Below are 14,969 nucleotides of genomic sequence, written 5' to 3' on the forward strand. Positions count from 1 at the left end.
GTAAGAGTGCAAGAAACGCAGGATTCCACCCTGAGAAAGGTGTAGGCATAAGGCTGGATACCAGTGGAGACTTCAGAGGGGTTGGAGGTACAGCTATCTCTGTAACCAAAGGAGCCCAATCTTGTTCTCACTGAAATCAGTGGGTGTTTTGGTATTGTCTTCAATGAGAGCAGGATTAATCCCGAAGTGAGGCAGTGTCCTCAGACACTTTTCCCATCCCATTACCCTTCAGAAAAAAAAGTCTGACTTAAGATGGTGCTTTTAAAAAGATCTAAGTTAAGCACATCAGCTCATCCCCTGGAATTCTTATTAACCTTTGGGTAAAGAAGCCACTTTCGCATTTATTGGACACCAACAATGTGGAAAGCTGGACTGGTGTATGTAAATAGGTTTTTCCAAATTTGGTGAACTGAGTGCTTCATTCAGATGCTGTGATATTGCCAGGGGGAAAGAGAGAGAGAGAATGCTCTACTTTCTTTAATCTGATTTTGAGCACCAATTTACCTCATGATCCTTTGCTATTCACCCTTGTATGTGATGAGGAGCTAAGGGATTTGTTAGTCAGCACAATTTAAGTTAAAATAGACACTACCAATTGTCATCTAATTAATTTGACATTAACATTGACATAAAATGTTAAGTGCTGTATTCGACTTTTCTCTGATGACAGAGAGTTGGGGGACAGTATTGAAAGTATTAAGGTAAAGACTGTGTGCCCAATTCTCCGCTCACAATGGAGTCACGGCACAGAGTAAAATCAGTGTGAGCAGAATCCTGTGCTCATACATGGAATTTATGATGCATATTATGCAGAGAGCCAGACACGTCTCATTTTCACTGCACTCCTGGGTGAGGTGATGGAAAAGCACAATCACATATTAACTATGATCTTTCTAAGCAAGAAAAGAATACCTCCATTTTATATGGACTTTAGTTGATGCAGAAGGGAGAACGTGTAGAATGGGGGTTTTCAGATGCCTGCCTCTCCCCTTTTTCCTTGCCCAAGAGATGGAGAAATTAGCAGGTATGCTGCGGAGACAGATCTCACAATTGCCTTTGTTCACCATGGCTCTTTCTACGGGTATGTACACACTGACAGCTGCAAATTTGCTGCCATCAGATCCATCTATCTGGATTGATTGAGGGGCACTGAAGACCCCCTGAATCAATCCAGAAGTCGATTCAATTAAACCCCCTCCTCAAAAGGCGTAGTGCTGCGTCGATGAGAACGCATTTCCTGTCGGCCCAGCACAGTAGAGACGGCGCGCTAAAGGGAAGTTAGGAAGTTGACAAGATTTATGCAAGCTACTCTGCATAGCTTGCGTAACTCCCATTGACTGCCACTGAATTTCCAGTTAAGCATGCACTAAGCCTACATGGCAGAGAGCACAAATACTTTCTAGCAGATTCAGATTCTGGCTGTATCAGGTTCTTTATAGGACAAATGAGCACTTGGTCACAGAGCAAATTCCTTGGTGCCATGAGCACGTGCCAAGGAACAGAAACAATAGCATAATCAAAAGCACCTACCTAGTGTGCACGATGACTGTAAATACACATTTTCTCAATATGTAAAATATTTATTTTATTTTATTTAGGCCATTCATAAGTATCAACACAATGTAGTATGTTCAAAAACAAATATCTTACCAATAAATATTGTCTAAACATTAATATTAATCTTTTGAACAAATGTATACAGTGTAGTAACTCAATATTGCACAGTGAGCTCCAGATGACATATTACAATTTCCATAGTGCGCTCAGTTTGTTACAGGGATAATTTGCCACAATATTGCAAAGCATGGGAGTTGACTTTTCCAAAGCAAAAACAAATGAACTATTTCATCAGGGAGTGAAGGCTGATCTTCTCCATGTAAAGTGAATGACTGTGAATTAATTAGTTCTGAATTTATGGATATAGATGTTTTCATGAATGAGGAGACTTTGTTTCTAGTAATAATATTATACGCTCAATTAAAAAAAAATCACCTTTTTAAATTGAATGAAGTTATTAATATTTTAGTGTGAACTATCAACCCCAATAGGCAATTGTTTACTCTTGGCTGAATCTGAATATAAAGTTTACCTTTCATCTTTTCAGATACGTACCTTATTAATTGCATTTTCAGAGCCTGACTGTGCTACTCTCACTCACAATTTGTGCCTTAATCCTCAAGTACCTCCATTCAATTCAATGGGACTATTTGAGCAGTAAGGTACCATTCAGTTTGAGCAAAGATGGTCTCGGTCTCAGTCTCACCCTTGATAGTTTTCAGTATGTGAATATAGCTACAATTGTCCTCTAGTCCTATAGCTCATCATTAAATATGCTCCCACTTTATCAGGATAAATCTGCTTTATATATCATTGAATCTGTATGGGCATAACCTCTGTATATTACATGACAACTTTCACCCATAGGGCCAGATCTTGCAAACATTTACTGCTAGGCATAGTGGAAGGAGGTGTCCCATTGACTTGATGGGATTACTCACTGGAGTAAGCAGTATGGCTGTATAAGTGCTGACGAGATTGAGCCGTTAAACAATTTCTCCAAAATTTTCACTTTTGTACATTCTCCATATAAGCTATGATCATACAGTCCTACTAAGATAAAACATTACTAACTTGAATGGGAGCTTTTTCAGTGGAAGGAATGTGGAATTCAGCTCAGAGGGTCAGATCCTTATTTACATTAAGGCCACTTTACGCTGGTCTGAGCTTGTAAAGGGGCCTTAAAATCGAAATATATTACATTTATACCACTTTAAAGCCACTTTCCACTGATAGAATGGTGAAAAGTGGCTTTAGTGGAAATGAGAACCAGGATCAGAGAATGAGTATGGCTGACTTGTAAAGGTTTAATTATCAATATCTTTATTAGTGCCTAGAAAATAGTGTTTCTTTAATTCAAAGAAAAGTCGCTCACCAAGATACAATTTAAAATTTCTATGAAGCTACTGGTTAAAATATTACCTCGTGACTATGTGTACCATGTATTATACTACTCGTCTTTGTAGTTTATCTTTATATGTTTAATTGGATTCTTTAAATTCAGATCACAGAGATGAAATCATTAAATTAATCTAAAAGGATATAAGAAAAAGAGGGACTGAAATGACTTTTTTTAAACAAGAAAATACACTTTTTATGACAATGGTATCTTCAACATTAGACTCTTTGCTCCCCTAATTATTACCATTGTTGAATCATCTAATTCCATCATAAAGTGAAGTATCAGAAAGTTGATTTGCTTTCTAACTTTTGACATCAAAATTCAGTGCACTACCAAGGAATGTTTCAAAAGTCATCAACTATACCCAGAAAAAATCATGTATCCATTTTTTTCAATTTTACTTTAAAAAAATCAGTTCTTGCAAATGATAAATACATAATGTGCACTGGACTACAAAATTCTATAATACAGATGATTTCAGAGAAAAGTCTAGCTTTAGAATTATCTAAACTATTTCTAATAAAAGAAGGTAGTCTCAAAAACAGAATTTAAAAATTTTATTTTACTACAAGTTGATGTTTGCTATGTGTTAAAAGCAGATAACCTTTACTGTCTAGTTGTGTTTATTTGTGTTTTCAGTAACAACACTTGATAGTGCAGCTAATATACTGAATTAATTTCTGGCTAACAAGTTGTCCTAGTTTGTTATTAGTTTTTGTTGTATGTTGATTTTCAACTCATCAATAAGTCATGGAAACTACAATAGAAGTGCTACATTTTTCTAAAGGACATTTCACATTTGCAGATTGAAATCTCCTTTTTTTGTTGCCCAAGGTATCACTCTTCATTTGCATTTGAAAACAGCATGGCATCTTAAGCCCAGATCTGTAGAGATAAAAGTTGAACAACTCTTTAGGGAATTATATTTTATATTCCGTACAAACACTTTGGTTTTACACAAAAGCCTGGTTTATTTACATGAGCGCCAAATTCTTTTTTTGGAACTTGTAAATGATGTTAATGGTAAAGAGTTGAGGGTAGAGCAGTTACTTTAACTGCTAATTTCAGAATTTCCCAGTTTTTAATTGTTTAGTGATAGTGTTCTGCTAACACTTCATTTTAATGGTGAATACATTCTTGACCTGAGGAAATATCATTTAGGTCTTATCTACTGTGTAGCAGTAGCCATGCTATTACTGGGCTTTAAGTTCTTTGAAACAACTGGTTTCATATTCCGTCCGCTTGACATTTTCTACAGTGAATATACCAGTGGAAATCCCTGTATTTTTGGAAAGAAAAATCCCTTACTCTTAGAGTGTGATCCCATGATCCTGAGCAGAACGCAGTTCCATCAGGTGAAACTCGTAAGGTGCTAACTCGATTTTCATGTCCAAACAGAATGGATACACGAGACCCTTTCAGAACATCCCATACATTTATGGTGTAATCATTGTAACCAGCAAATAGTAGACGACCTGCAAAGAAAATCACATTTATACAGAATAATGGCTTAAACGCTAACACTTCTAAGTAATAACAGCTAATGAAAGGAGAGAAAGGACAGTTTGCTGGCTGAAGCAAAAGCTGTGTTCAAGAAGTTTGAGGCAGAGTCAAGAATAGAAGTCAAATCTCCTGATACTCAATCTTATGCCTTAAATACAAGGCCCCCTCATCTGCTTCCATGAGCACTGTAGGATGCTGCTTCAACACAAAGGTGTATATGTTAATTCTAAATTTGTGTAATCACTCTTTATGCACTCCAAAGCAATATCATGTAAGTCCAGCGTCAGTTTTTGGGTGCCCACTTTGTTACAGAAAATAAAAAAAAAATAATGTATTTTACTTTGTAATTAGATAACACTTGACATGTCAATATCATGACTCTGCATGGGTATTAGTTCCAGTAATAGTTGACCAGCAGCGGCCATCTTTCTGCAACTGAAAAGTTATGGTATTGAGCCCTCTTATTTAAAACAGTGTTAAAATTCTATGATTTCACTTACTAAAAACATGCAATATTCTTTCAACTGTTACAGATATGAGTAATTCAAAAGAGGGATATAGACTGAAGGCAATTAGAGCACTTTAATAGTTAATATCAGACTTCTGTTCATATTCCTGCATATGTTTATAACATTGTTTATAAAGGGTTACCACATGATGAACAGATGTTTTAATAAATGGTTAATTATTATAGCTTGTTATAGACTCCAACAGTTCAATATCTTGCTTACAATTATGGCTTATAACCATCTTCAGCAACTTCTACTAATGTGCTTATAACCATCTATATCACATTACTCAGGTCTGTTACATGCTTATAACAGCTATTAATCATTTATTACCCTTTTATGAACTATTTATAGATGTACCCTAAATACAAGAAGGGACCAATATTCTCTTTCTAGTTGTATTTAAGGTGGATTTAAACGTGATAGGTGAAATCCTGGCCCTCACTGAAGTTAATGGCAAAACTCCCATTGACTTCAGTGGGGCCAGAATTTCACCCCATAGGAACATATTATTTGTCGCTAAAATTAAACAATAACCAATTATGTTACTTAATTAAAAAATATTTTACAAAGGAAGAAGATATTTTAATGGATGGAAAATTTCTTTCTATATTTAATTTAGCAATTGTTTGTAATAACAAATGTTCCCAATTTAAACTGAAAAAAGTATTACATTACAACCTCAGCTGCATCCCAGTCCAAATGCCTCCCCCCAGCAAAAACAAACATATCCCCCAAAATTCAAATCTCACCACTGAGAGAGAAATCCACGCTAGAAGCTCCAAAAATGATGCTCTCTTTGGAATAAATTGCTACTTCTCTATCTGCACGAAGGTCATATAATCGACACTAGAATTAAAGCCAAAACAACATATGTGCATCACTACGGATTGGACACGATTGCTACTCCCTCACCCTATGCAAAGCGTGAGTAGGAAAGAGAAAGCAAGTCCAACCCTGTGGGTTTGATGTGGAATGGCTATACAGCTTCTGCTCTTCAGCACAGGGGCTAGAGGAGTACCTGGGGCCACTACACAGGCTGGTTAGTCATGTACATCCTAATGGTGACCTAAACGACCTAAGGCTCGACTGGCCTAAACTGAGCAATCCACTGGCCATTCTTCAAATCATCCTGCCATGCTGACACGGATTGAGAAATTGTGGGTTCCTGGATTCAGAGTACCCACATACAGCCCTTTCATAGTCTTCCTGCCCACCTGCTTCATTATGTGTTTACGACTGGAGAGTGGGTACAGCCATTTAGGGCTGGCCAGAAAACAAGAATTACATTTCACAATAAAATTTGAGGTTTCAGAATTTGTTTTCATTTTGCATCAGGACAAAAAAAAAAAAACCTGTCACAGTTTTTCATGGAACAGAGAAAGAGAGGATTCCATCCTAGACCTGAGAAAGTTTAATCACAATCAATACATTGCCATATAAACGTTTTTAATTTAGAAGAATCAGCATTTTCCAACCAAAAAACCCCTTTTGTTGAAAAATTTCCAATCAGCCCTGCAGCCTCTGGCTTTACATGTCTATGTATTATTTGCTAGTATGTTTTAACTTGTTTAATATGGAAACTTCTATATTCAGACCAAAAATTTCAGCAGCCTGTAGAACAGCACCTAATCAGCCCTGAAATCATGTGTGCTTTTGAAATAGTATTTCAACTAACTTGCCTCAATAAGGTAAGTTTAAGCAAACACTGGCTAGCTGGGTTTGTTATTATTAAGTCTTACTAATGAAAAGTGGCTGATATTCAAGTCTGTGCACAAAGGAGAGACTATATTATTCACAAATTAGTTATGAACCGCAAGGTATTTGAAGTCAGTGTTTCCTGGTGCTATGAGCTAATGAATAATTCTGTCAGAAAATCCTGACTAATGGGCCAGGTTTGCTCCAGGTGAGAAAAAGCCGATATAAACATACATTTATGGCACCCCATCAATCAGGACAGTCAGTTCCACAGCATCCCAAAGCCAAAGAATTATTTTTGGGTTACAGAAATCTTATGGTGCTGCTCTCAAAATTCACAATTTAAAGCAGCAATGTGCTATTTCTAATTTTAACAACCCCAGTAGTCAGAGGAACAGACCTACCCTCATCCTCTAAAGTATGAAGATGGAATTTTCTGTTCTTCTATTCAGTTCAGAGGGATTCACACATAGTTAAAAAGAAAAACTCCTCAAATTAATTAATAAGCACAGTTGCCCCATAGTTTGTGGTACTTTTGCAAAAGGAGTGTGTTCTCATATGAATTTTAGTGATGGAGAATTTCTCTGTTTCACTGTCTCCACATTTCAGATGCTCACAGCATGACACACCTGCCTGCTAAGATAGATCTAACTGAGATTACAATGTATTAATTTATAACAGGCTTTTGGCTTTAAGAACAGCATGCATTTTCTCCAGGAAATGCACAAAAAGTCTGATCCCAAACCCACTGAAGTAAATGGGAATCTTTCCATTGAGTTCAATCAGGTTTGGATTAGGCCCAAAAGGTGTTACATTGTCTGAGTACTTCTGTAAGATTCTGCATCCCACCCAAGTTTAAAAGTAATGCTTAAGCAAACAGAAAATGTCTCCAAATTCCTTCTGAAGATCACCTTTTGAAGTCTGCCAAATTTCAGCCCAGATTCTGTAATGCAATGCACATGGCCATACCTTTGCACCTATATGGAGACCTGGTGACTTCAATGGGGTCTGCCCATGAGGATCACGTTGCAGAACTGGATCCTTATGGGATAATAGTATATTACATGTAACATGCTGACTAAGTGTGCCATGTCCTCTCCTAGCATCTTGTTCATAGATTTGAAGGCCAGAAGGAACCATTAAGTCATTTAATTTGACTTTCTGAATAACCCAGGCTATAGAATTTCATCCAGTTTCTCCTGTATTGATCCCATTAACTTGTGTGTGGCTAAAACACATCTTCCAGAAAAGCATCCAGTTTTAATCTGAAGATTTCGAGTCAGAATCCACAACCAAACGGAGGATAAAGGCCTACTAATGCTACTTGAGTTATTCCTTTATGTCAAGTGACAGAGAACTGTGCTTTGGTGCTTAAAAGCCCATATCCTATCTTTGCTGATGCCTTATGGTGGGGCTGTCACATGTTTCACCACTTTTCAAAGGGGAAAGCTGATGTTAGTTCCTATATACATTTCTCTCTGGAGAACACATATTTGAGTGAAGTGGAAACACACACATAGCATCAACCAGTCTGCACATGAATGCTCAGAGGTTGGACAGTCTGTGCTCCAGAATAAGGTTGGCCTAGTGCTAAACCTTGCCTTTACTTTTATGCCCTCATGTTTGTTGCAACCCAGAGTAAATTAGACTGACACAGTGCTGATAGACTGACCCGCACAAAGTAGCAGCTTTAAGCTACTTTGCACAAACAATTGTGACGTGTGTTCTTGTGCATTTGACCTCACCAGAGGATTGCAGATGTGACTGCAAATTTTACAGGTAGATTAATGGAGGGAGTTTGCCTAAAAATCTTTTGCCACTCCTTGCAAGTCTCCCATATTGACCCTGTTCATCTGAAGGTATGTATGAAGCTGGAAGATCTCACACAGAAATCCTCCCAACTACAACCTTCCAAAGGCCAGCTATGAATTCTACAAGAGTTTTCATATATCCACATATTAATAACTTGTGTCTAATACAACCACTTCATGCCAGCTGTGAATTTGGCCCATTCTTTGTAGGCATAACAAAACTTAACAAAACTTTTCTAAATGAAATTCTTGAATGAACTTACTGTGGCATCATCAGAGCCAGAGGCAAAAGCATCCCCACTTGGGTAGTATCTGTGCAGAGAAAAAAAGTACAATGCTATGTTAGTCAAATGAAGTAGGATTTCAGAAATAAAACCAATACATAGCTTAATATTACAATATCATAAAAGTGTTCTGCCAGAAATGCACTGACCTGACGCTGTTGATATCTGATTCGTGGGTTTCGAATGACTGGATACACTGTCCAGACCTCATGTCCCAAACCATTGCTTTCTTGTCACAGCCCTAAAAAGAGAAATAATCACCCCAATTATACACACACCAATTCACACTGGTAAAATCAACCTCTGCTTAAGACTTAAGCATCCCTTCAATCCCAATTGAACTCTTAGGGCCTGTACCTCACATCTCCTAAAAGGACAAACTTTAGCAAAGCTGCTCCAGATACTAAGGGTATATTTTCAGAAAGCCTGAGCACACCAAGATTTTCAGGTCTTTATGAGCACACAAAGACTTGCAGGTACAAATCTGAGCACTTGCACCACTTACTACCTGTTTTGCCCCCACAATTGGGTAGGAGGTAGCACCAGAACGCAGATTTGCTCCTGCAATTCAGTTACGGATATAAATGTTGCAGCACAGAAGCTGGGTCAGAGACCCTCTAAGTCTTTACCCTAGGTGTCTGGCAGAGATACATGCAGTGAGGTTGTACAGAAGAACCCTGCAGTTGTATTTATTTCAAAAAGTTTCAGAAACATTACAATAAATAGAATACTCTCCTTGGAGTATGTAAAAGGAGCTGTCAGAGCATTACAGACAGCAAAAAAATAGTTCAGTTAAACTACTCAGCCACTCTGCCTTTTCTGACCATCTTTTTCATCATTTGTCCTGCTCATTTTCTTCCTTTCTTCTCCAGGAAATGTTTTCTTGTTGTGAACACTAGTTTAATAATCAGAAGAAGCACAAAACTTACTGTTTAATTACACTATGCGACAGCAGCTAAGAAAGTGGGTTTCCTGTTTCTTATAGGGACAGCATCGGTGGGTTGAACATAGATAGTGCCGAAAGTCAGGATCCTCCCGAGTTCTAATCTTGGCTCTAATGCCGACTCATTATGTGGCCTTCAGCAAGTGACTTGGGTCCAAATTTTCAGAAGTGGCTTCTAAGTTTGGGCACCTAGTTTAGGAAACCCTTAGGCCCTGATTTTCTGAGGTGCCGAGCACCCCACAATGGGAGCTGCAAATGGTCAAACATCTCAAAATAATCAAGCCTTAGAGGTTTGCATAGCAGAGGCCCAAAAATGGAGGCAGTCAAAATTAGAGGATTACACAAGGTGATAGTTGAATTTCCAGTGGCAATTTCCTACCAGAACTCCTATAGTTACTACCAGTGGTGGAGATGCAGTGTAGCAACAGGAGGCGGGAAATCAACTCCTGTGTAGCCATAGCCCAGAGCTGTTCATGCTGGCTTCTACCTTCTCATCAAACCCTAAAAATCACTTTCTGGTGCCCTACCATTGTTTCCGTAGCTGTATTCTGCAATATCCACCAAGCCACTAAGCTGCTTAACTGACTCTTTCATCACTTCACGTTTGATATAAAAAATTACCACTTAATACTTAGAATTTTATGGTGCATTCTTTAAATAAACTTAACTGGAAAATGAAACAATTGCCATGATCTCAATCAGGGACAGCTCCATCCATGGCTTTGAAGCCATTTGCTTAATAGCTAGTTTGATATTAAACATACTTGCAAGAAAAAGAGCGACAAGAATTTTCCGACTGGGCCTGATAGTGCAAGGCGCAGAACATGACGATACCCACAACTCCCACTGACATCACCCAGCCACTCCAAGACTGCTCAACATGCCCCAGGGTCAGGCCCACGATGGTCTCATGGATAAGACACTAGCTTGGGTGTCTTGTCTTTGCTACTGACCTGCTGTGTGACCTTGCACAAGTCACTTCACCTCTCTTTCTGCTTCTGTTTCGTCCCCCAGCTTTTGTCTGTCGTGCCTGCTTAGGCTACATCTACACTACAAACTAATGGGTGGTCCCCAGCTCACATACACAGACTTGCACTAGCTTGATGACAGCTAGTGCAAGTATAAATAGCACGGTAGCCACGATCACACAGGCAACAGTGGCACAGTTTAACCACGCAGTAAACAAACCCACCCGAAACCTGTGGGTACATATTCAGCGTGGCTAAGCTGTGCCACCGCTACCTACGCTGCTGCGGCTATCCTTACATTTATACTTGAACTGACATAAGTATGTGTATGCCAGCTGGAAATCACAGCCCTCACTTGTAGCGTAGGCCTACCTTTAGAATAAGCGCTTCAAAGCAGGGACCATTTCTTACTACGTGTGTGTACAGTACCTAGCACAATCAGGCCGTGATCTCAGGTAGGGTCTCTAGGCACTACTGTAATACAAATAATAAAAACTGAAACATCTGCAAATCAGTGAGAAGCAACAACAACAAACACAAAAGATTTTTGTGGGATGGGAGGAATCATATTTAAAGAACTATGAAAACAATAACATGACAAAGAGAGGGCAATAACTAGACTTAGCATGGAAGGCAATCTGCCTTTCCGTTCAGGTCTCTGTAGTCACCAGAGGCATGTGGGGAACATATTAAAGGCCAATCGTGCTGTGTGTTACTGCTTACTTAGTACATTCCTCCTGAGTAGTCCGTAGTATATGCATTATTTATTTTTAAGGAGATATAATTGCTGATTAAACGAAACAGTCTCCTCGTGATCCATTCCTCTCTCTTTTAAATCCCTGGTACAATTAAATCACAATTCTTCACTTATGATGTCATTATTTAAATGAAGGAACTTTCCTTCTGGTACCAAAGTACCAGATAATTAATGCTTTTCCAGAAGAAAGAAATACATTGGAAAGGGAACATTTTGGATTTCAAAAACCCACCCACATTCAGGGCCCAACCCTGTGTTCCTTGCATGTCCACCACTCTCACTGACATCTATAGGAATTTGGGATGCAAGAACAATGCGCAACATGGCCCTTTAAGTACACCGTTCTTGTGCTGATTCCTCTGTGTGAAGGGTTCTTTGAAGAATGGTGTAAAAATTACTCTGAACGAAGCAGGATATTCATTTTTAATGGTATTAAAAAGGGTGTTGAACTGAAACCAAGAGTTCAATCTTGAGCTGTCCTAAGGGCACACTTGGCACAGGAGAAAGTGGAGGTTACTCTAAGACCTGGTCCACACACTATTTTTGTACTGTTGTAACTATTTCATTTAGGGGACTGATTTTTAGCTCAATGGTTAAAACTGGTCAACCCTTCCTGAGTTGCAACTGTGGATGCAGTTGCCCCCATGTGAATTTGATTTTCTGGGTATAGCTTAATCCCTTAAATTTATGGGAAGAGCTATCCTGTTATATGCACCTTTACACCAAAATAACTGCACCCATATGATGGGGCTGTATCACTTTAACTATACCCTATATTAGTTTGACACTGGTATCTCCTTCACTGAAGAAGTAACTTGATTTATCGACACTTGAATTACTCCGAGTTAGGCTAGCTCAAATGAGAGCAGCCATACTGTGAAATAACATTTCAGCTGCTGTGTCCACACTGGGACTGCACTCTCTCTCTTGTGGCACTGAGATGTCTGGAGTCATGTACTGTAGTTCTCTGCACGGTAGTGAGTTTAACTGCTCTATATGCATTCTTTCTCAGTGAATTGTGAGAGAACCTGTTTGCCTTTTCTGGACTCACAGAGGGAATTGTGGGAAGGCACTGGAGGACTAGCAGCATTCAAATGGAACCAGCCTGCATCTTCACTGCAGAATGCTCGGATTAATAGCTGATGAATTGTGCTAGTTTTACATGTAACCTGTAGCCCCTAACGGACCAGCCAACTTGAATGAAAAGCACCATCACGCTGGAGTCAAGGGTTTGTGAGCAAGAACAGGACTTGAGTTAGAAGCAATGCTGGAGTTATAACTTAAGTTAACTTTGCAGTCAGACCAGCCCATAGTTAAAGCAGTGTGGGAAGACAATCCCTCAGACACCTTCATGCATCCCTGACATGTCAAAAAAGCCACTCAGTTGTGCAGCTGGACAGAGCAGTCCCCTACCAAACAGTCAAGGATCAGGTGAAGCACTGTGTGCTTCCGTCCTACTTTGGCCATCCTCACTATTCTCAGATACTCCTCTACGCTGAGGGGATGGGAAAGCAGATGGTATAAATCCCTGATGGGTGAAGATCTGGACCTGCATATCTAATACCTATGGCTGAGCCTAAACCACCCCCGCAGCTAACCTCCAGGCTTCTTGGGAGGTGGTTATCAAAAAAGTGGCATATGCATCATTTACGCCCCCCACCCAGGAGCACTGAATAGAGCTCTGGCACACCTGATGATCCTCTACATGAATCCAAGTAAGGAGCAAGTGAGCAGGGTGAAGAAAAGGAGCCAAGTGTGAAAAGCCTTGTGCAGCATGACAGAATTCTATGTACACCACCTTCTGCTCTATGAAATTTTACTGTTTGCTTTAACTCGTGGTCTTTTGCCTTCCCAGGGGAAGCTTTTGATCATGTGTTGGATTATTTTAATGTAAAGTGGAATTTTCTAAGTAAGTACTTTAGCTGCAGAGCTACAGTCAATCTGGTGGTTTGGATTTGATCTCACAAGAAGAATGTTAATTTGCTTCACTTGATCTGTATGGTCTCTCCCCCTATATCCCACCCTTCTCTTTAACAAGATCACAAACCTCCCATTTTCCTACATATTCTTCCTTTTCCCTTCCTTCATTTCTTCTTTATATAGGTGCTACATCATAAAATAAAAATCTCACTTACCCCAGACACAAACGTATTTCCTGTTTCAGAAGGGGCCAGATCCAGGCACAAGACATCAGCCCCATGCCCATGAAAGCTCTGCAGAAGCTGCCCACTCTCAACATCCCAGAGGGCGCAAGTTCCATCTCCACTAGCGGTCAAGATCTACAGTAAGTGAGAAAATGGCAACAATACATCAAATAAAAAGCCTCAGACTCACTCAGAAATCGTTATGCCTCACAAACACAATGAATTGATTTAAACTTAATGTGCAATAGATCTGAGTCAGTAGAGCAACAAGGATCTAAGCAAAGTTTTCTCAAATGGAAGGTGCAGAGTGGAAAAACCCCCACAAAAATATTGAGATAGACACATCATCAAATATTAACTTAGAGGCTTAATTCTGTTCTCAGGTGTTTGAGGCGGGGACACCAACTAGTGCATCCCAGCTTGTGACCTGCTGCTATTTCCATTTCTGCCAGGAAGTTCTTCGCCCCAGATCGGTATGTCTGCCCTGTCTACATTAATTAAACTGGAATCCAAAAGGCTTAAGTGAAGAGTTGGTGGATTTAAATAAACTTTTATAGTTCCTCATATTTTACTGCCTGAAACAGCCAGGTCTGGAGCCAACAGGTCTGTAAATTACAGATAATCTGAACGTGGCATCTTTTGTGTGTGATCTTAGACAGACAATTGTTTGGCAAGTCCATCACATGTCCTAAATCATTAATGTGTGACTGGATTTGGACATGTAATGACTGAACATTGCCAAGAGCTGCTACTCATCCTGATGATCACCCTCAATTGCACAAAGCTTCCCTGTGGCCATCAGCACTCTTATATAATCACACATTTTGTATGCTGAAATATCATCTGATGTTTCTGTCCTGTATATAGAACAAGGAATCATGAGGTTCACAACTTAATTGCTAAGGTGGCTTTCTCTAGGCAAGCAGTGGAAGAGTCATGGATCATACCCAATTTTTTTTTTTTTAAAGTTTAGTAATGCAATTGCTAGGGATCTCAGCTGTGGTTGGAAGCCAAAATGAATCACACTGCAAGGGAAAAAAATAATCATGTAAGTGAAGAGCCATTTACAGGGCTACACATGGGTTAAAAACAGATCATGTTTGGCAAAAGTTCAGACCAGGTTACCCTTCCCATAGATACAGGAGCACTTAGAGGTCTGCAAAAATTGCAGGACAGTTTGTTTTGAGTACTGCTGTCCTCATTACATGCAGAGATGTGCTAAAATTTTGGGATTGTGGGTACAAAATAGAATCCTAAATTATCTCTAATCTAATTTTTGCTTCTAGGATGATACATTTTTGTATTATGAGGAATGTTACATTTTCATTTCATTTCAACTTTCAGGCTGAGATGTTGACCTTGTCAGCAGCCAGGATATCAGAATTTCCCATTT

At 39.2% G+C, this 14,969-nt stretch overlaps 1 protein-coding gene across 1 annotated transcript in view; it reads right to left on the reverse strand.

Moving 5' to 3' along the window:
- Window positions 1–1,559: 1,559 nt before the first annotated feature.
- The window catches only part of LOC137158186 (guanine nucleotide-binding protein subunit beta-5), a 93,550-nt gene continuing 80,140 nt past the window's right edge, over window positions 1,560–14,969 (reverse strand). The window contains exons 7-12 of the mRNA XM_067555849.1: window positions 13,568–13,711; window positions 8,914–9,005; window positions 8,744–8,792; window positions 5,724–5,820; window positions 4,268–4,434; window positions 1,560–3,844 (exon numbers count right to left, since the gene is read on the reverse strand). Of these exons, the coding sequence (XP_067411950.1) occupies window positions 3,833–3,844; window positions 4,268–4,434; window positions 5,724–5,820; window positions 8,744–8,792; window positions 8,914–9,005; window positions 13,568–13,711 (561 nt within the window). The 3' untranslated portion in view covers window positions 1,560–3,832. The remainder of the gene's footprint in view (window positions 3,845–4,267; window positions 4,435–5,723; window positions 5,821–8,743; window positions 8,793–8,913; window positions 9,006–13,567; window positions 13,712–14,969) is intronic.

The sequence above is a fragment of the Emydura macquarii genome, unplaced genomic scaffold (assembly GCF_026122565.2).
Source record: "Emydura macquarii macquarii isolate MOO-44397 ecotype Brisbane River unplaced genomic scaffold, CSIRO-AGI_Emac_v2 contig_1644, whole genome shotgun sequence".
NCBI lineage: Eukaryota > Metazoa > Chordata > Testudines > Chelidae > Emydura > Emydura macquarii.